At 44.0% G+C, this 21,245-nt stretch overlaps 1 protein-coding gene across 1 annotated transcript in view; it reads right to left on the bottom strand.

The window, feature by feature from the left end:
- The window catches only part of Dscam (DS cell adhesion molecule), a 479,658-nt gene that overhangs the window by 46,827 nt on the left and 411,586 nt on the right, over positions 1–21,245 (bottom strand). The window contains exons 21-27 of the mRNA XM_028752551.1: positions 17,764–17,917; positions 14,872–14,989; positions 12,862–13,025; positions 10,832–10,930; positions 7,623–7,811; positions 6,362–6,652; positions 3,320–3,496 (exon numbers count right to left, since the gene is read on the bottom strand). Of these exons, the coding sequence (XP_028608384.1) occupies positions 3,320–3,496; positions 6,362–6,652; positions 7,623–7,811; positions 10,832–10,930; positions 12,862–13,025; positions 14,872–14,989; positions 17,764–17,917 (1,192 nt within the window). The remainder of the gene's footprint in view (positions 1–3,319; positions 3,497–6,361; positions 6,653–7,622; positions 7,812–10,831; positions 10,931–12,861; positions 13,026–14,871; positions 14,990–17,763; positions 17,918–21,245) is intronic.

Genomic DNA, 21,245 nt, shown 5'->3' with positions numbered 1-21,245 from the left:
CTCCCTAAAGAACACAGCTTTTACTGATATCGGAGTAGAGGACTAGACTTGGGGATCCAATTTTTATTAGGTTGGGGCTGCTGGGGTTCTGGGTACAGTTCGTGACGTACTCTCTAACCTTGTAGTTCAAAGTATCTCGAAGTTGGGGAAAACCAGGGCATCATTAAAAGCAAGATACAGCTTCTGAAGTCCTGAATAAGGATATAGATTTTTTAAAAAAAATCTAGTACTTGAAGACAATTTAGAAGGTCGCTCTGCTCTAAATTTAGTAAGTCCTCAGGAAGGGAGAATATAGGCTGGCTAAGCTGCTCGAGTCCCACTTTCTTTCATTTTACTTTTGCATAAAAGAATATTACCTTGTACTCCCCTGACTAGGTTGTTCCTCCACACAGCATGGTGTGGTGTTTGTGTAAACGTTTCAGTTGTGTCCAACTTTGGACAACACCACTAAAGAAGAGGAAGGGTCTGAACTTAGCCTCGTAGAACCTTAAGCACATCTATCAGGTACTATATTTTTTCCTAATTCAAATTTGCTCACTCTATTTTTGATCCTGCTAAGGGGATGTTCCAGCAGCACTGTGTGTTCCTAGAAATGCTGACCTTATTTGGGATGGTTCTCCCCACCTAATCCGTAAACCTATGGGAACTGGTTTGAATGTAGGCACAGGACCTGGGTCTTTTATGTAAGGCAGCTTTTAATTGAATTACATTATTAATGAAGTTTGAGGGTTAATAGACACTCATGATTTAAAACCCAGGCTGCAGACCTCCCTGGGTTGGAAATGTCTTATGCCATTAATAGACATTTGAAGGTAGGTGGCTTGTAGGCATCTCTGGCATTCCATGATTCTATGTGCCCATCACTTACTTTGTCCTTTTAAGACAGCACTTCCCAGGGTTACAGAGAGATGAGTATGTCCTCTACTGCAGCCCTTGATCTCACACATTCAGAGGGTCACTATCTATAGCTCTGGATGGGATTTTAGGGATCTTCTGATCCCTAGGATCTTGTCAAACTTGTAATAAAAAACAATGAGTAATAAAAAAATTGCTGCTATTTTAAAAAGACATTACATGTGACCCATGGTAGACAATCAACAGTGGTTTGCTAAATTAAATTTATCTCAAGGAGTGGTGAGGTCTCCTCTTCTTTCAGACTCTTCATTCTAGAAGCCTTTATCACAAGCCTATAAAATCAAGAGTATTGGTGCCCCTGTGCTGGAGCAAGCTACTTCTCTTGAATTTGCTCCTTAGCACCTCATGAGACTACATCCTGTCTCTCTTGCTGCCTCTCTGTGCCTTCCCATTGGCTTTCCCTTTTCTCCTACACAAAGGAAACAAAACCACTTCAGGGAGTAAGATCCTCAGTTGTGGTGGATTGTTCCCCTTAGAAGTCCAACTACGAAACACCAGTCTAGACATAGAGATGCTAGCAATAAAATGTTAATCCCAGAATCTTCTCTGAGCATAGACCTTGGAAAACAACAACTAAAGGGCCAAGGGGCTGGTGAGAAGAAAAACTTGAAACACTGTGGGTCTTCTGTCATTCTGACTGGTTAGCCAGAGCTTTTGTTTGAAATGTTCTTGGCAAGGAAAAGGCGGTGATGGGTATTGAGTTGGGTTATAAGTACAGCAATGAAAATAAAACAGTAGTTGAGAAAGATATATAAAGTGTGGGGAGGGGTTTGCTACAGCCCTGAGAAGCCCTGCCCTGCTACTTCATCCATCAGCTGCCACACTCATGTGTGTCCACGCACCTCATCAATAAGATGCTTTTACAGTTGGTATGAAGCATCTCAGGAAACTCACAGCCTTCTATGTGGAACTAGTTTGTCTACTAGTTTGTCTACATGGAAGGAGAACTGCCACTTGATACCTCAAAGACAATGTCCCTGACGTTCATTTGGGTTTATGGTGAAAAGGGATTATCAAAATGTCCATTTGATACTTTAGTGACAAACCCTCTTGGTGCAATGCAACTTGATCCTCTTTCTATTGAGCTTCTTGGCGCATGGGGTATCATTCTGTTTTTATGGTAGGCTCTCATTCTCCTCCATCTGTCCCTCCTTCATGCAGCTCTAGGATTTGTCTGAAGCCCTGTTTTAGCATGTGTGACCTGCTAGATGCTAAGGCATGCTTATCTCAGTAGTACTTAGAATCCGGGGAGCATATTCCTTTTATCTTTGTGAAGAATCTAGCAAAGTGCTTAGGTTATCTACAAAATTAAAATGTAATTGGTTAAGGAAATTTAGGAAGAATAGTTTGGTGAGACCGGCACATGACTCATCTGAATTTCTGAGCTCTGAAATATTTAATGGAAAGAGAAACAGTGGGCTGAAATGAGACTTTTAATTTGTTGGCAAAGTGAGAGGAAATTGAGAATATCAAGTGTGAGGGTCACATACTAGGAGATTTCTGGAGGGAGATTAAGGACCAGGTAGCATCAGACCTAGTTGTGCTAATGGGATCTTGGCTAGGTTAGGCAGTTACAGATGAGATCAAGGTTTCCTAAGTATGAAAGCACGGCTCGGGGGTATATCAGTGTGCTTGGGGGAGCCATTTCAAGGCTTACTCCTTGAATGTAACTCTGAAGGCTACATATAGATAACACTGCTCCACCACATTGCCTTGATATTGAAACACAAATACCCTTTGTGGATGCTCTTGGCCAAATAATGAAGACCTGGGTAGTAGAAGGTAAAGAATGTTTCCTTCCCAGAGTTCCTTATTTGAAATTCCTTGCAGAGGAATTTACTGCAGAGTAAAGGCTGTTGGTCAGAAACTGTGAAGCCTCATCACCAGAACCATGCAGAGTCAGACACTGGAGAAATAAAAGCTATTCACCCTGGGTCTCAGCCTGGGCCCCTTATCTTCTACTGTGTTCGACTGCATCACCACACTCTACCTCTACCATAAGCCCCTATCTCTGCTTCCAGGCCACACCATTTGCAGAACAAATCTCAAAGCTCCCCCTCCCTTTTTTTTTCTTTGCTAAAACCATAATTGGTGGCTTTACTGGAACCACTGAAACTCAAACAGAACAGGCTTGAAAGACCCATGAGAAATTAATTTTCTTTGTCTGCCAATATTGAGGATTTAAGGGACTTGTTAGGGGGCTGTTTGTGCTCCATTTCTGACTCTGTGTGATTGAATGCTTTACTGTTTTCCCCCACCCTAGGGCTCTAAAGTCCTGCATAGCCCACATGAGTCACCAAATCACAGTGAGCAGAACTGGCTCCTAGGGCACATGTCTTTCCTCGGTGGGTGTCCTCTAGCTAACCTTTCTTCATGGGGGCAGGAGGTGGACACAGGAGCCTACCTCTCAGCCTCTTCAGCCTCTGCTCCCGCCGTCTCCTCCGCACAACCAGCAGAAGCACAAAGAGCAGCAGAACCCCGACCAGGATGCAGGAGATGGTCACGAGGATCTTGAGCCCTTCGTTGGTTGTCAGCCCTTCTTCGCTTTGGACAACTGACTTAATGAGTGGAGGGATTGTACCTGAAAGCAGGGCCACGATGTTAGATGGCTATTAATGGTGACGGCGTGGTGGAGTTTTTAGGGATGAGGGGTTACAGAGAGACCGCGCGGCGTGATTCGGGGGTGTCTGTGTGATGAGAAATGAGAGGACTGGCTCCCTGAATCTCTTTGGGTTGACTTGCTCAACTCTCCCTTTGCCCAAACTTCCAACTCACCCTAGCACATCTTCATAAAGGACTGCGTTTTTTGGCAGAGCACTCTAGGATGCCACCATCTGACAGTATAGCGCCTGGGCTGAGGGCTCACAAAAGCCACCTTGATTCACCTGAAATTCAATGCCCACTTGGCTGTCAATCACAGTGCTTTTGCTAAAGGCTGTTTGAAAACTGCCAATGAAAGGAAAAACAATAGATTTGTCAACTGGATGGAAGATCCCCTTCAGGGAGGATGTAAGGGACCTCAGCCTGAAGAAGCATAGGCTAGACCTTTTTTCCTTTTGATTATTCCCTTGATTTCAACCTCAGTTTCACAACTGCTTTTAAAATTCCCAGTTTAGGGTAGAAGAGCAAAGGGCAACTTTTCAAAGGGGAGGTCTATCTAGGTCACCGAAAAGCAAGTCGCTAGCGGGGCCTCGTTATGCTGTCCTACAAAACTTAGGTTATTTGGAGCGGTAAGAAACAAAATAGAAGTTGACTGAACTCTGGGCTGCTAAGATGCTTTCCACCCCGAGGCCGAACATGAGGGTGCAGACATCTGTGATTTATGGGGTGCACATCTTACCATCATCCATTATATAAGATGTTCCATCCCCACTGTCTTTTCTATGCAAACTACAAAGCCAGGGCTTTAGGAAAAAATAATGCATATATATATTTGCCATTTTCCCAAGAGCAAAAACAAATGATCTTATTTAGTGGCTGGAACTGTGAAAATGCAACCCCTGGTCCTCTCTGACCTCTGCTGGAGCCAAGCAGGATGTTCTTTTAGTATCACAGAATCTCTGGCAGCAAACCCAAGCCTACAGAAACCCAGACTCCAAGAAAGAGTCTCAGAATTGGTGACTGAGGCTAGTCTGTGAACAGGTCACCACAAGGACACACAGAAAGTTTTGGTGAAGGAAATAGAGGTGACTCAGATAAAGAGGTGGGGGAGATAGGAATCTGACTGATGTAAATATCACGGTGATTTTGTTTCAACGTTTGTTTTCCGAGTATGAAAAGAAACATATGTGGCCAAAGAGATACTGAAGCTATATAGCCATAGTATTAATTAGATATGACTACTACCTTTCTCAAGATAATATATAAAAATATGTACTGTTATATCTTTGTGTCGTGAAATTACTTCAGGAAAGAGAATGTCCCTCACACACCTTTTTAATATGGTTATGAGTGAAGTGAGAACATCATACATGTCTCAGAAGCTTAACATTTAAAGTCTGAAGACTATTTGGGACATGACCAGGTGTCAACATGTCACCCATGTATGGCAAGCTCTCTCTCTCTCTGGCATCCACTCATATGGACCTTGCTTGGTCCAGAGTATAGGTGACCAAAGTGACACATATACTAACTGTCCAACTGGGCATGTGCTTGTTGGGGGCTTGGATGAAGCATTTAAACGCACTTGATAGAAGCCATGGTCTTGGCTCTTCATTTTGTAAGAACAGACAATTAGGCACCTTTGGGGGAAAACCTTAGACACGAATATTGCTCTGCTTGTGCGTGACCCTTACGACAAAGACTTCTCTAAATAAAGTCGCACATATGAAACAGAGAGAGGCCATGTTAGAGGGGCCTGGGCCCTTGAAGCAGAAAGGCAGCTGTCCAAGAACCAGGGTTTTACAATAGCCCATTGGGTAGAGCCCGACACCAGAAGGGCTTCTCTTGGACGTCTTTCCTGCAGCTTAGGACTTGGCTGCAGAGGCAAGGGGAATCTGATTCTATTTGAGATAGGCTTTAGAAGCAATAATTGTAATAGACTGAAGCCAGAAAGATTAGCACAGTATGCCAGAGAAAAAAACCACAACTCAGGGCCTACTTGGGACCACAGTCCATTCAGAGCAGTGTGGAATAGACAGAAGGCTGAAAGGGGAGCTAGTCCACAACTCCCAACAGCCTGAGGAGTCACTGTTGGTGATCAGAGCTCAGAGCCTGTAGTTGCCTTTCCATAAGTGAGGGTTTCTGTGGGGCTACAGAAACCAGCATGGAAGTCCTCTAAGCAAGACCCATCGACTGATTGTTAAGAGGCGCTGTGTCAGCGTCATTGAGCTGGGTGCTGTTCAGGTATCCAGAATTTGAGCAATTTAGTTCGGGCAGCAAAGGTCAAGAGACTCCCTAGCTTTTAGGATGTGCATAAAGGTGTACACGCGTGTGAGCACAGGCCCAGAGTGACCCATCCACCATTCTATTCCCCTCAGTGCCCCTGCTTCTGGTGAGACTAACCTAACTTCCTTTGCCATGGGAAACTGTTGTGCACATGCATCTTAAGGGTGTAATGAGAGCAAAAAGAAAGTTGTTGCGTGGATTGGGATGGATGGGAAAGGGGTGGGAGACAACAAAAGCAATGTTAGCTCACAGTCATCTGCAAAGCAACGGAACCAGGAGGCAGAGTCCTTCAGCTCTGAGAGAAGACACTCCTGTGCTAAGACTCCCCAGGGAGTTCCCCTTAGTCCTCAGTCCCTTCGCGCTAGACACACAGCGACAGTCATCTGTGTACAACGGACTAGGGAGCCCGCAGAGAGGGGACTAAATGGCCCAAACCCTAATGGGCTATGGGGGCACTGCTCACTCTGTGGTAATGACAAGTGTCTCGTAGGAGAGTGAATAACATACATGTGCACATCCCCGAGCCACAAACAGGAAAGCCATGAAGCCGTGAACTTACTGCCATCGTAGTTCAGTGTGGCGAAGTTGGCTTGCTTCTCTGCACAGCCGGCGCTGTTGCACACTCGCATCTGCAGTTCATACCATGTGGCTTCTTGCAGGTCATACAGAATGTAGGACTTGGAAAGGGAGGTCCGCTGAGCTGTGGTCCAGACCGTGGTCCCGAAGGGTCTGTACTCAAGAGTGAATGAGGTGATTGGACAACCGCCGTCGTTCCAGCCAATCAGATTCAGCCTTACTCGGGTGGTATTGATGCTGGCGAAGAGCTCCTGCTCTTTGGAGAACTGGGGTTCTGTGGGAGATAACAGTGTCATTTGTGGGTACATGGGTGACCACAGCTGGTTCAGGTGTTTTCCCATGGCTACTGTCTCTGTCTAGCCTTGTGCCCGCTAAGGCTGGTTCGCCAGTCACTCACAGCAGCAACAAAGCCTTGGGAACTAACAAGTTTTCCCCGACCACAAGGACTGGAGCCAGAGTGGAGGCTGGATGGACATAGGACATTTTTACACAGTGTAGAGCTCTCTGAAGAACAGCTCCACGTTCTTACGTGGAGTCCTTCAGTGGTTCACACACTGCAGTGTGTTTGGAGACTTTCCATGTAGATATAGAATGGGATTTGGGAAGCATCAGCAGCTCTCCTCCACTCTCTAAACTTTTAGTTCAGTGACCTCTGATATTAGTGGGTGTTATTCTGCACAGACCTAACTCTTATCTTGTTACCCAAAACTCAGGTGCTAGACCCAAATACCATCTCTCTCCTGCTATCTGGTTCTCCTTCCCTGGAAGTGGAGCTCATCAAATCTCTCTTCTCCTCGATATTCAGATAGAGAGTCCGCTATCTTTATTAGATAGTGTCTTCTCTGCCACTCCCAGTTGTACCTTTGACCTCTGGGAGCCAGTTCCTTGAGCTTCATCTCAAACTTCTATTTTACTTCAGATAAAAAAGTCAATTCATTTCGAAGTGTTAACCTATTATAGCCCAATCATTTCCAGCCTGAAAACCTATGAGGACAAGTGGCCCATTTCATGACTGCCCAGCCTGGGCACTCTTGTTGATACCCTTCAAAGGCTTTCCTCTCTGAATTGTATGTCAATGAATGAGATAGGGAACCAGAAGGTTCTAGAAGGTTCTGTGGTCAGTCTTATTTCAGGAAACAGGAAAGTTCAAACATACACAACCACTCAAATATTCGCGGAGTCTTTCGTGGCCCCACCCCTTCACGAGAGAAGACAAGAAGCAAGGAAATGTCAGAAATCCTCACCTTTCCCCAGAGTTTTGGCTTCTATGATTTCACTTATGCGTCCAGGTCCCACTCCATTTTGGGCAGTAAGGGTGAACTTATACCATGTCCCACACTTTAGGTTTTCTAAGCGGTAGGAACGCTCGCTGGGGCTGATGGGAAAGCTGCCCCATTGCTCACTGTTGTCCTCAGAATATTGCAGGATGTAGCCTGTAATGACCAGAAAACAGTCTAGTGAGCTTTCTTGAAGTGGTAACAGGATGAGTTCTGTAATTCTGGGTGCCTTTAGAAGAGAATAATACTAACTCTTCCTGATTCTGGAAGTTTTCCCTCATGTTTGGACAAGGGGTGGGATAAAGTGATGAGTGAGTCATTTCAGCCACGTAAGACATTATTACTATGGCTACAGTTTTGCACATGCATGGAAAGAAAGCCACGCCTCTTCCCATGCCCATCGACACCATGTTGGACTCGATGAGTACCACGTTGTCAACTATCTGCCTCTTGGAGGATACGTCTGAATCTGTGTGTATAGACTGAAAGGGGGCTATCTTGACAATAAGGACAGGAGTGAGCAGATGAGTCTTTGTCATTACCTCCTTTGTACATGTAACAGGGAGGGGTGGCATTTGTAATCACAGGAGGAATTGGGCTCCAAGTCCTGCAGTCATCCCAACAGTTGTATAGCAACATGGCTTCTCCTCAGAGTGAACAGTTTGCTTGACACTTCATTTCTCATCTCTCCTTATAACCACTCTCTTTGTGGTGTCTACTACCGCTGACCACTGTCCGTATCAGACATGGCCTCGAGCACTTTGCTTAAGTCATGTCATGCAATGCCACAAACGGTGCTCTGATCCCACAGTGCAGATGACAACAACAGGGCTTTAGACGACTGGGTAGTGAGGAAGATGCAAACTACCTCCGTCTACAGTGCTCACTCCTTGCCCTGGTGTCCTGGAAATTATTTCCTATGTTCTTCATCACTGATATCTGCAGTCATGCTTCTGGGGTCAGCTGTGTCTTCTCTGCTCTGCCCTTGTTTCCTAGACTGTCACCATCTGACTTATGCATGGCGTCAGGGGCCTAGACTAATATTGTCTATCTCTCCCTGGGGAATTCTTCTTTTAACACAGATAGAACACTTTTTATCTGCCACTCAGCAGAGGCTCCATGTCCCAAACCAGTGCCAATCAGATTCCCCAGGTCCCTCCCTGCGGTGTGTATCACTGACTGCTGCTTCTGCCCACATTGTTATCAGTATCCTCCACACTCATGTTCCCTCTGGCTCTCCAAAGCCGCAGAACCCATACTTCCTAGACCTCTCATGGCTGCCTTTGTGTTACTGAGCTCCCTCTGGATCAGCCAATCTCTGAGAAGATCTGCTCTCAGACTCCAGCCTCCACTCCAGCTCACTTGGGGACTGGGTTTTGCTCTTCCCACCACTGATGCCACCTCAATACCTAAATGATCTGACCCCTGATTTATGTTCCCTGATGCTGCTGAATTCTGTGACATCAATATCCGTCAGTATAGGTGCCTGATTTATGATGTTCTCTAATGCTTTGGGCACCACTAAATATTTCAGTGACTTGGAAACTCTTCATCAGCCTAATTAGCTTCACTTCCAAGACCTTCTATGCTGGTTCTACCCAGGCCTCTCTCTAGCTGAGACTAACAAAATTCAAACTGTTTGGAATCTAGATCCCAGATCCCTTGAGACTCATTTATTTTCACTAAGAATTTTTCTCTCTCCCTCTCTCATGTGAGGCCATTTGAAGCAGGAGCCCAGTTGCCTTGACTGGCATGCATACTTCACTCACTTGTCATAAACTTTGGTACCCTGTGACACTCTCTTCTCCCCAGCTGTCCAACATCACTTCTGATTGCTATAGTAATTGTGACCACCACAATTTTGTGCTGTATAGTATCTGCAGCTGGGTTCTGGTGGCTTCTTGGCAGCAGTGATTTTGTTCGTCTGCTAATGAGTCCCTGTGCCTTGCACATGGCAGCCGTTTCAAAGCTGTCCCACGCTCCTCAAACCCACAGACACAGCCTCACCCCTAATCATCAGCTATTTTTATAAAGTAACCTCACCTTTTTTCTTTCTGACAAAAAAATAAAAAGGAAGAGTCTCCCTTCAGCCAGCATCCAACAACTAGATCTAGAAGACGGCCAAGTCCTGGCTGGTTGCAGTGTGATTCCAGGGAGAGTGACTATTCTCAGATTGTTTTAGCTGAGAACAAAGCTAAAGGAGATGAGATGTCATGCCCCCAGCAGCCAGGAGCTGGCTGGGTGCTCCATGGCTCTACCTGGCAGTATCTGAGTCTTTCCAGCTGTCTCCTCCATCTTTCTCCTCTCTTTCTGCCCTTGGAGCCTAAGCCTTCCTCTCTCACCTGCTCCATGACCTTTGTTGTGTCTTGGCACTTGTTCTTGCCCATGTCTTTCTCCTTTACCTTGCTATAGATCACTAAGATGGTGCCCCTGCCCCACCCATGACAGGACGACCAGGGTATCTTTTTGCTTCAGCATCAGCCTCCCCCAGACCCTGCTACAGTGTTCTAAGTTCAAAGTCTTCTTGCAAAAGTGTTGTTTCCAATCTGAACACCCTGTGCCTTGAGTTTTGGGTAAGGACAGTAACTGGTGAATTGAAGGAATTATATAGCATTGACAGAGTCTGGGAGCAAACAAGACCTGGTGGTTATTGAAGGGATGGCATAGTTCTGACAGAGACTGGGAGAGAACAACACCTGGAGGTTATAAGACCCAGTACACTGCGCTTATTACAACTTAGTGACTTTCTTATATGATTTTGGGCACCTGGAAAGAAGGAAAGTTACTAAAAATGGAAACCGGCAAGACAAGTGTGGCTTCTAGTGAAGAAAACTAGGTGGTATGGAAAGGCTTAAGTGTCGACAGAGAAAATTTCCAGAGAAGCAGAAACTCAGTTCTCCTCTCCCCTCTTCTCCTTTCTTCTCTCTTCTCTTTACTCTCTCTTATTGTTTTCTTTTCTCCTTTGTTTGTTAATAGCCCAATTTTGTATGAATGACCTGAGTTTCAAAGAACACCATAAAAACAGATGTAAGATGCATGCATAGATAATGGGGAAATGAGTTTTCTGAGTATTTGGGGGAGAATAAGCTATTATCCGACAGTTACTTGTCGAAGATGATCCTTTTTGGTCAGTGGACAGTTCTACAGACATGATTGTGAGTGACTCATCTCATTACCTCTGATGGAGCTACCCCCATTATCTCCAGGGAGCCAGGAGAGGGTGATGGAGGAGGACGTCGTCTTGGATACGGTGAGCCGAGGCTGATCTGGTGGAACTAGAGAGGAAATAGGATGTAGAAAACAAGAATTAGCTTCTCACATCTTCAATCTTCGGTAACAGTCCTTTACCAAATCATTTGTAACAGCCACTGATTAAATAACGTGTTTTAAAGTTGCCAAAATAGACAATTCATTTCTGTCAAAATATCTGTCTCATTGCTGTCCCGGGCTAGCGAGACAGAGCATAGTGAATCTCTGATTTAAGGAAAAGTCAACCACATTTCCACCTTGATTTACATCTAATTTGTTTCCTTACCATCCCTTGGATTCCCGAGTTGTTCATCTCGGATTTAAACTTTTAAACTTATTAGGGACACAGGCAATAATTTACTCTGAACTCCAGCCAGGAAATTATATGGAAATAATTGACATACCCACTTAGCTGTTTTGCTTTTCCCAAGCAAAAGAAAGAAAAGATGCAGCTAGTAGGAAGAATAATTAATACCATGCTGCAAGACACAACATACACACTCATTCACACTGATACACACACACTCAAGCATAAACACACTCACATACATGCATACATGCACACATACACACACATACAAGCACACACACTGATACACACAAGCACACACACAAGCACACACACTCATTCACACACACAAGCATACATGCACTCACACACATGTGTACATGCACACATACAGAGACACACACTCACACATAAGCACGCACACACAAGCACACACATATATACGTATACATACATGCACATACATAAACATATACAACCACATATACACATACAAGTACATATACAAACATATATGCATATCCAAACAAGTACATATGCACACATACATATATGCAGACACATGCACACACTGGAACACACACAGAGATACACACATGTGCATACACAGGCATAAACACATGCATATAGCATACACAAAGGCTCTGAAAACCAAAGCTATGACAGTGTTTGTGGCAATGTGTACCCAACCTTATGTAAGGACTGAGAGACACACATTGCTAAACAATGGCCTCAATTCAATTCTGGACCAAACACTAAATACATTCACAATCAGATCATTTCTGATTTTGAGAGCACATCATATAAAACACTCCCTCTTCCTGTGAGTGAAGCCTGAGATATTGACCCAAAGACCTGAAACACTGACCTATCTGCTTAGAAAAATAATTTAATGATAGCTCTAACAATTCCCAGGAACTCTTCTGACTTCAATAAACTCAAAACCCAAAATTGATTTTGCAGTATTTTTGGAACATATGGTATTGCCCCCTCCGTGTTCCATCTCACCCAGAAGAGTATTGATGATATTTTCATTTGCTGTCATCTATTAACATGACAGCACCTGAATCCAAAGAAGCACACATTTGAATTTCTTCTCTAATAAAATATTCCTCCCGCAACTAAATCTGAACCCAATCAATACCCGTGTGGGTTTTGCACACTAATTTAATATCCCTTGAAGAATGTTGTATATATTTTGTGTATGGCAATAAATTACTAAGTACCTTGCATCAAACGCAAAGCATAACAATAAGCTTAGAGCTTTAATCAGTGCATCTATGACTAGCTGAGACTCTCAGCCTCTTGCCATGCAATTTAACTTTGTAGTTGATACAAGATATTTTATTGTTTGATTTAATTAGCAAATATAAGTAACACTCAGGGAGGTACTTTCTGTGAATGCTGTACTAGTTACACATGTGTGTGTAAACCATGCATGAGTTGACCAAGAAGGACGTTTTTAGAGGTGCTCACATACAGAAATAATAGACTAGACATCTTAAATGTAAGAAGAAAATGTCCTTTGATTAGTTCAATTTATATTTTCCGAAATAAATTTGCTATTTTACAAAATGAAAGTAGCAATTGTTGAGTGGGCTCAATTTTTCTGTCTGCCTGTAAGGTACACGTACTTAAAGGCCATTTAAGAGGCCCCTGGCTTTGTACCTTGTACTTGCAAATTTAATATGATCTCATCTGATCCCCAGTTGTTATTGGCAACACAGCTGTAATAGCCGGAATCCTCTGCCTTCACGGTGCGAATGATGAAGCTCCCATTGCTGAAGATGCTCCTGCGGCCGTCAATCGTCACCAGGCTGGGTGTCCCGTTACTGCCTCACAGGAAGAAAAATGCACAGATTAGAGAAATTATAACCACATTAGCTGAGGTCAGCAAGAAGCATCAAGCCTTTCTCTGGAGCAAGCAGGAAATTGCAACCTCAATTATTTTTGCTTTATGAAATAACTGTGCTGTAATTATGTGACCAGACAACTGACTAGCAGAGATTAAAAAAAAATATCATGCAGAAGGCTAGATCTGCATCAATGACCAGGAACCTAGTCAATTAGTGGCCAAAAGCCTGTGACTGTTGTCAAATCTAACATGTCTCTCTTTTCTCCCTAACTCTGGCTACGAGATTTTTCTCCTCGCGGCGAGCGTGAAAAACTCTCTTGTTGGCAGAGGGGCCAGCTTGACAAAATCACACATGGAGAACTACATTTTGTGATCTCTTATAGACTTGAAATCAATTTAAAATCATAATTCTTAATGAACTCAACATGCGTAGGACAAGATGGGCATCTCGAGGGAGCACGGAGCTGACCCTCCTGTGAAGAGGTGTCACTCTAGAGTCTGGAGTCACTCCTAGGTTAGAAAGAGTGCCAGCTTGACCCAGGGAGCTTATGAATTTGCTTTGGATTAACCAACTTAAAATGCAATGAGAAAATTGCTCCCTGGGTCCAACCCATTATTTTGATCATTTATGCTTGTAAGTGCTTTTGTTTGGAAATAGGCACCCTTCTGAATCCGCTATTTTAAATCTCCATGACTATTAGTGGATGTTCAGCCTCTATTTATATCTTAATTTCTTCCCCTGCATAGAGATAAAGCGTGTTTAAGAGACACGTGGACAGGACTCATCATATCCTCTTTCCTTTCTCTTTTGGGTTTATTATTATAGCAATCAATATTGAGCATGGAGAACCAGATTTTCTGTTAGGCAAGTCCTAATACGTTTCATTTCTTTTTCTCAAGACAGGGTCTTGCTATGTAGCCCGGCAGGTTGTCCTCAAAACTGGCAATGTTCCTGCTCTAGCCTCTCACATGCTGGATCTACATGGAACTGTGTTCTCTTACTTTACTTAGTTCTGTATGGGGGGGAGGGGCGCGCATGGAGGCAAGAGGCTGTTGGATCCCCTGGAGTTGGAGTTGCAGGCAGTTATGAGGCACTATCCAGTACCTCATAATCCATATGGGCTAGGAACAAAACTCAGGTCCCTTGCAAGGTCAGTGCTGAGCCATCTCTCTAACCCCTGAATTCCATTGCTTAACTAAGTTCCTTCCTGGGGCTTGTGCCTCAGGTTAGATTGTCCATTATCTCAAAAGAAGAGAGAGTCAGTAAAGCTCCCAATAACTTGGGCATCTAGTCTCCATTCTCCAGTAATATAGAGCAAAGTTCTACAATGACGCTTCATTGGTCTGGTTCCTTTCCTCACAAGTGTTTTCCTGAATTTCAGGATCTGGACCGATAGAAGACTGATACATACAGCTGATCAAAATCACATGCTTTGAAGCAACTTTTCCTGACTGCTCAAAGGTAGGTATGGGCTGCTATTTCTGCCTCGTTTCAGTAGAGCCCTGGGTTTCTTCAGCGTCTATTACTATGAACGAAGTAGGCATTGGAATGTAGTTCAGTTGGTAGAGTGTTTGCCTAGCACATATGGAGTGCTGGGTTTGATCCTTTGCACCGAATGTACTGGGTATGATGACCCATGCCTGTTATCCCAACACCAGGAAAAGGGAGGTGGGGGAACAGAAATGTAAAGTCATCCTTAATTATACCATGAGTTTGGGGCTAGCATAGATTATAAGAGATCCAGTTTACATCGATGTCCACAAGGCTGCTTGGTGTATTGGCTAAGGGCTCACTAACAGGCATACATTGGGTTGCTGGTTACCTATCCTTCATCCATTTTACGGCAGGTGATGGGTCTCCAACTGCTTTACACGGCAAGACAATGTCCTTCATCCATGGAGTAGTCACTGTCCCACTGAACGTGAGGATCCGTGCAGGAGCTACAATGCCAAAGAGAAGACTATTTGCACAGAGCCAAGGTGACCTCCCCAACAGAGCAGCCCCCTCAGAGCCAATCAACACTGCAGCTGTCAATGCTGTTCTTCTGCATCTGCCTTAACAGAGATTTGCCTTGTAAGGACATGCTCATGGCTGAAAGTCCCCACCACAGCCTCTTTTTCTTCTACTATCCAAATATGAGCAGTATATTAAACACTTGGCATTCCATAAGCCAGGCAACTCCAAGCTGTGTTTTCTCTGAGCACGATTATTTTTCAGAGCTCTTTATGAAACGATTTGTCTCGGTCCCCAAAGTGCACATTAAAATATACTTTTAATATCTGAGAGAATAGACAACATAAAACTTAAAGTCCAATGGCCAGACAAAGTAAATCTGAAAAAAGCTATTTACTGGCTGTGTGATACTTTGTCTGATTCCCCACACAGCTTGATCTCTATATACATTAAGGAAAGGGGACAGTTCAGGGTGGCCATCTGGCTTGGGATAGTGATTCATCCAACACCACTAGTGTCAGTGATTATCAGGACTGGTAGATACCAGGGCATAGTTCTTCCAAAGAAAACAACTCCCACATGTGCAGTCTACCAGACACCACTTCCTAGTGCACAAACCCCGAGGCAGAGGCTGCTCTTCTTTTATTTGAGCCAGCAGGCTTGCACATGCAATGGAGGCTGTGGATGCAGAAAGGAGGGGCAAGATCTCCTTGTAGGAACTCAGCCTGGCTAGATTCAGGCATGGAGATCACAAGGAGGGAGACCCTATCCAACTCTGGATCCACACAAAGGGACCCAGAGCTGCTGGGACCCCTGCATGGTTCAGAGCTTGGGGGGTTATATGGGCAAAAGGAGAGGGCAGCGAGGCCCTGCTGTTACTATGCCTAGCTGCCAAGATTTGGGAAGATTTGATTCCCACAATCAACTCCTCCGTGAGCTAAGTATCTCAGGTGTAGTGCCTAATGTATAATGGGCATTTAAATAATTACTTATTGTTTAGTGGTGCCAGGGGTTATCAAGTGCAGGACCCCAAGCATACTAGGCTCCACCACTGAATAGCATGCTGCCACTCCTGTGACATATGAAATAAGCACAATACAATCTCTCCGGATAGGTCCCATCCTATGGTAGGAGCCTGTTTTCAGCTGAGCCCTGGCTGACTGGTAGTATCATTGTTACTTCACTCTGGCCATCAGAGACAGGAGGTGCCTGAAGGAATTCTGCCCATCCTATGTGTTTGGTTGTAGCTCCTCATTTATCCCACAGGACAGACATTATAGTCCATGTTTTCTGTGGACTCCACTGTTCCTTCAGTGTTAGGAAGTACATGGAAATCATGGTTAAAGAGTCCAATACACAAGAGCCCCTCCAGTTGTGTAGGTGTCGTGGCTGAAGGGTACAGTACACAAGAATTCCTCCAATTTACTTTTTAAACTGATGTTTTACCTCCCTGTATTTGAAGCTATAGCATTTTCTTTGTTCTTCACCATTTTAAGCTGCCTGTTTTTCAACTACCAAATCAACAAGCTCATTACCAAGCACTTGTGGAAGTAAAAGTCAGAAGCTTTAAATGTCTGGGTTTTTTTTTCCCTTTTTGGTTCCTTAGAAACGATAACAGAACTATATTGCCAGTCCAGAGTCAAGAGGCATTGCCTGGTAGAACTGAAATTGTGATTCATGGAAGCAGATTTATTGCAAAGGCTGATCTAGTTGGACTTTGGAAACAGTTACTGACAGCAATCACCAGTAAGAACACCGTGGCTGTGCCTACTTCTGAAGGACCTACCTACTGTCACAATGAAGCAACAGATTAATGCATAGGGATTCATTGCTGACTCTGAGTCTCAGTGCTACTTAAGTTCTCTCTCTCTCTCTCTCTCTCTCTCTCTCTCTCTCTCTCTCTCTCACTCTCTCTCTCTTTTGGCATCCTACAAATGAAACGTGGTGATTTGTATGAGAAATACCCCTCATATATTCAGAGGTGCTGTTTGGGGGAACTTATCAGCCCCTTGGAAGGTGGGGCCCTGCTGGAGGAAGGACACCACTGGGGTGGGTTTTGAGGGTTCATAGCCTCACCCCACTTCCAGTTCAGTTCTTCTGCTTCGTATTTGTGATTTGAGATGGGATCTCTTAGATTTCTGCTCTGGCAGTATACTTTGATACACCTCCACTCTTATAGCTACCCTCCTCCTCCTCTTCCTCCTCCTCTTCCTCCTCCTCTTCCTCCTCCTCCTCTTCCTCCACATCTTCCTCCTCCTCTTCCTCCTCCTCATCTTCCTCCTCCTCATCTTCTTCCTCTCTCTCTCTCTCTCTCCTTCCTCTCTCTCTCTGGAACTGTAAGCCAAAATTAACCCTTTCTTCCATAAGCTGCTTGGTCAGCAATGTGCTTTCTCATAGCAATGAAAACTAGCTACTTCAACAACTAATGATTTTCTTACATTTGTAACATTTTAAATCACATACACTGTGAAACAGGTGTGCATCTTTAATAAGTATGAACCTGATTTGGATTGAAGAACTTCCTTGGGAAAATGGCAGGTAGTGATTTTCACTAATTCTTCCAAACGTGTTTATCAAAATAGCAATCAACCCTTAGTTCAGCATTCACCACTAGGGAAGCCTCTTTAGCAACTGGTAAAAAGAGCCTGGGGCTGACCAGCTGACACATGATGCCCACAAGCTTCCTTTCAGATATAGCAGGGGTCTAACAACCCTTGAGCCGTGGTTGGCCCTTCCACTGAGGCTCATGTGGCTAGTGTACCTTTAGCCAGCGGCTCCACGGTGATGATCTCGCTGCTGTTGCCTCTTCCGGCGGAAGTCACTGCCACCACCCAAACACTATACTGCCGATTCCGACTCAGGTTAGGGATTCTGTAGGAAAACGAGTCAGGGGAGGCTTCAAACTCACTGATGACCTGTGAGAAGAGAGAGAAACATTTCATCACTCACAGAAGCAAGCAGCACTATGGTTTCTTAAAAGAATGTTTACTCAAGTATTGCGGATCACACCAGATGAAGCCCGCATCACCAGGCACCCTCTAAAGGGCTGGATTTTCAGTGTGAACTGTAGTTGGTAAATTTAGGTGGTCCTCAGCCTCCAACACCTTTGTTGACCACTCCAGGAGCAATAAGACCCTTTATTGTTGGTCATCAAAGAACACAGCAAGACAGTGCTTTAAAGATTTGCTCATCGGTTAATGGACTGCGGCTCAGAGACGGCAGCCAGCAAGGCTGACTGTACCTGCAGGAGTGTTTAATTTTGAAAGAGGTTTCGGGGGTGGAGGACAGGAGGAACCTGTCAGCCTCAGAAAGCTGAAAGGACAGAATTGAGAACCAGAGTGAAAAGGCAGGACACAGATGGGATTCCTGAGATCTAAGGAGGGTCTATTGTGGATACTGTTCAGTGAGCAGATCTGCACACACAGGGGAGGAGAATTTCCCCAGGGCAGGGGAGAAGCCACCTGAAAAGCGTCGAGGTCAGAACTCAGCACTCACAAGGACTGAGAAGGTGCCTGCTCCCAACACTAGACATTAAGGCCATGGGCACTGGGTTAGGACATAGACTCTTATCTAGGAAGTGAGCAATATGTAGCTTAGGATTTAACAGTCGTCTAGTCTGGCCTAACAGGCCACAAAACCAGGAATTGAAAAGGTGAAATGACTATTAGGTAACCACCATATCTCAGAGTGAAAGTAAAGAATGTTTATCGTAAAGAATGTTTATAGGACTTAGAATATCTACCACTCAGACAGGCAATGCCCCCAATGACATCCAATAGAAACTCGGTGTATATGAACAATATAAGCATTGTTACATAGATGAGTGGATAAATAAAATTTGTTAAGGGCTACAGGATGTAGTGAACACATCAAACCCATGGAACTGCCCACTTTGAAGGCATCAGACCTATGCTGTGTAAACGATCTCTTGATAAAACCATTATAAAAGTACTTGTAGGAATTCCAAAATAGAGAAGTAATGAGTCACAGAAAAAATAATTATACATATCCGAAGTGGCCTGTAATCGGTGGGGATTGGTTTTCTGCAAAGTCAGTAAGGTGGTTTTATAATTATTTTACAGTGATGTTATAATTTCATAGATAAAAGAGATTAAATTGAAGGTTAAGCGAATAAAAATGCTTGTTAAACTCAAAAGAAATAGTATCCTTCCACACACATAGAGGCAGTACTACCTGGACTGGGCAGGTCATCAAAGAGACAGAAGACATGAGGTAGGGAGAGGATGTGAGGGAATCTGGGGAGGACTGAAGGGGAAAATGGAGGTCAAATACATTTATTTCATTGTGTGAAATTATCAAAAAATAAAGAAAAGTCATAAAAACCACAGAAGACTAAATTGTTAGCAGATTGACTGTTTTAGGAAAACCTATAGTGTGTATTATGTCATCATATTAGGTTAAACACGGGCAGCAAAGACAAGACTATAAAATAACAGCACGCACAAGCTACAGGTGACTGTCAGTCAGGGCACCGGGTCTGGGTGCTAATAAAGGAAGGGGAGGGACTGTATGGAGAAAACATGAAGAAACACTGGAAATGTTCCAAGCGTGAGACCCAGAGACCCAGGAATCTCAATGAACTTCAGCCAGAAAAATAAAGGGATATGAAGAACAGCAAGGCATATGGGTCATAGTCCAACTACTCAGGACAGCCTCAGAAGAAGCAATCCTAAAGACACCTAGCCTTTCTGGGCTAACAGAGAGGCTGACCATGGATTTCAAAGCCAATCTAAGTAAAATGACAGTAGGACTAACCAAAGGGGAAAACAACGAAACTATACATTCAACATTTTCCAAAATTAAAAGTAAAACCTTTTCAGATATTTAAAAGACTAGATGGCTCTCCAACAGATACAGACTAAGGTCCTGCATAGAGAAGGAAAAGTGGTCCCATTTGCATAAAACTGGAACTCTCAGATACCTGGCACACGTTATCTGGCACAAGCACTTGTCTGGTCTATACTGCCTGCCCCCCACCCCAAACCTCATGTCCTGTCTCCTAGGTCAAGGTTGATCTTTCAGATTGATTCTTGACAAATTTATGACTGAACTCAGAGGCTCAGTGCAAGTGTTTGCCATGTGTAATGTTCCGAGATGAAGCTGCTGCCAAGTTAATTTTCATGATGTTCAAAGGAGTGATGCTTATTTAGAAGATACATTTTCATTATTTAAATTTCATTAAAGGATCATTGCTAGTTAAAAAAAAAACAGTCTGGCATGGGTTTGTAACGCACGACAATGGCTTGGCAGTGGAGAGTGGCAAAGGAAAGCCCAGTGAGAAGCACTGGAAGTTTCTTTACTATAGGTAAAGAGGGCCGACATCGCTTGAAAGCAAACTTTAACAGAGTTGTGTGAGGCCAATCATAAGGAAACCACTGAGATTTCAGTCTGAGGAGGGAAAGAAAGTCAATGAGCCCATGCAAAAAACTGAACTGGAATCACAAAAACATTTAAGCCATTCAAAGGAGAACAGAGCAAGAGAGATAGGGAGCCTGACTAGACATTTAAAACCAAGCAGCCCCGATTCCACGGTTAACCTAATCACACCAATAATCACATTAAGCATTGAGCCCCTGTATTAAACACAAAGTTATCCCACCTGGTAAGAAAACAATATCCAACACAAGAGTAAACAATAATGAAGTTTCCTATAGTAACATCACCAAAATTAATACTGCACAAAATAGATTCACGAATAAAACATTTTAGGAATGATAGGATAAAGAAGCCAAATTTGATACTGGCAAGGAGGTCAGCTCACCAAGAGACTAGAACAGCCCTGAACCTTCATGCACTTAATAACAAGGCTTTGAATACATATAGCCAGGTCAGCTCTCCAAGAGGCTAGAACAATCCTGAACCCTCATGTACCTAACAACAAGGCATTGAATACATAAAGCCAAGTTGAAGGACCATCAGAGTTGTAGAACAAGACAGCTCACTGTTGTTCTGTGAGAAGCCACAAGAAGCAGGTAGGGCTGGAGCTAGGGCACACAGAGGTCATAGCACCAGACCAGCATAGGAAAAGGCTTAAGTTCCTCATTTCAAACTCTTCTGCTTCTTCACACGCCATACAGTCAGTTATAAACACACTAGATGGGCTCTCTCGCTCCGGCTCAATGCTGCAACCACCTAAAGTAGCTGGGTCAGCTGTGAATGCGGGGGGGGGGGGCCGGCCATTAGCCCCGCTATCAAACCAGTTTAATGACATCTCTTTATTGT

The sequence above is a fragment of the Grammomys surdaster genome, unplaced genomic scaffold (assembly GCF_004785775.1).
Source record: "Grammomys surdaster isolate TR1022 unplaced genomic scaffold, NIH_TR_1.0 125925, whole genome shotgun sequence".
In the NCBI taxonomy this organism is placed as follows: domain Eukaryota; kingdom Metazoa; phylum Chordata; class Mammalia; order Rodentia; family Muridae; genus Grammomys; species Grammomys surdaster.
The sequence above is the reverse complement of the archived record's forward strand: the minus strand, read 5'-3'. Positions and strand labels throughout refer to the sequence as shown.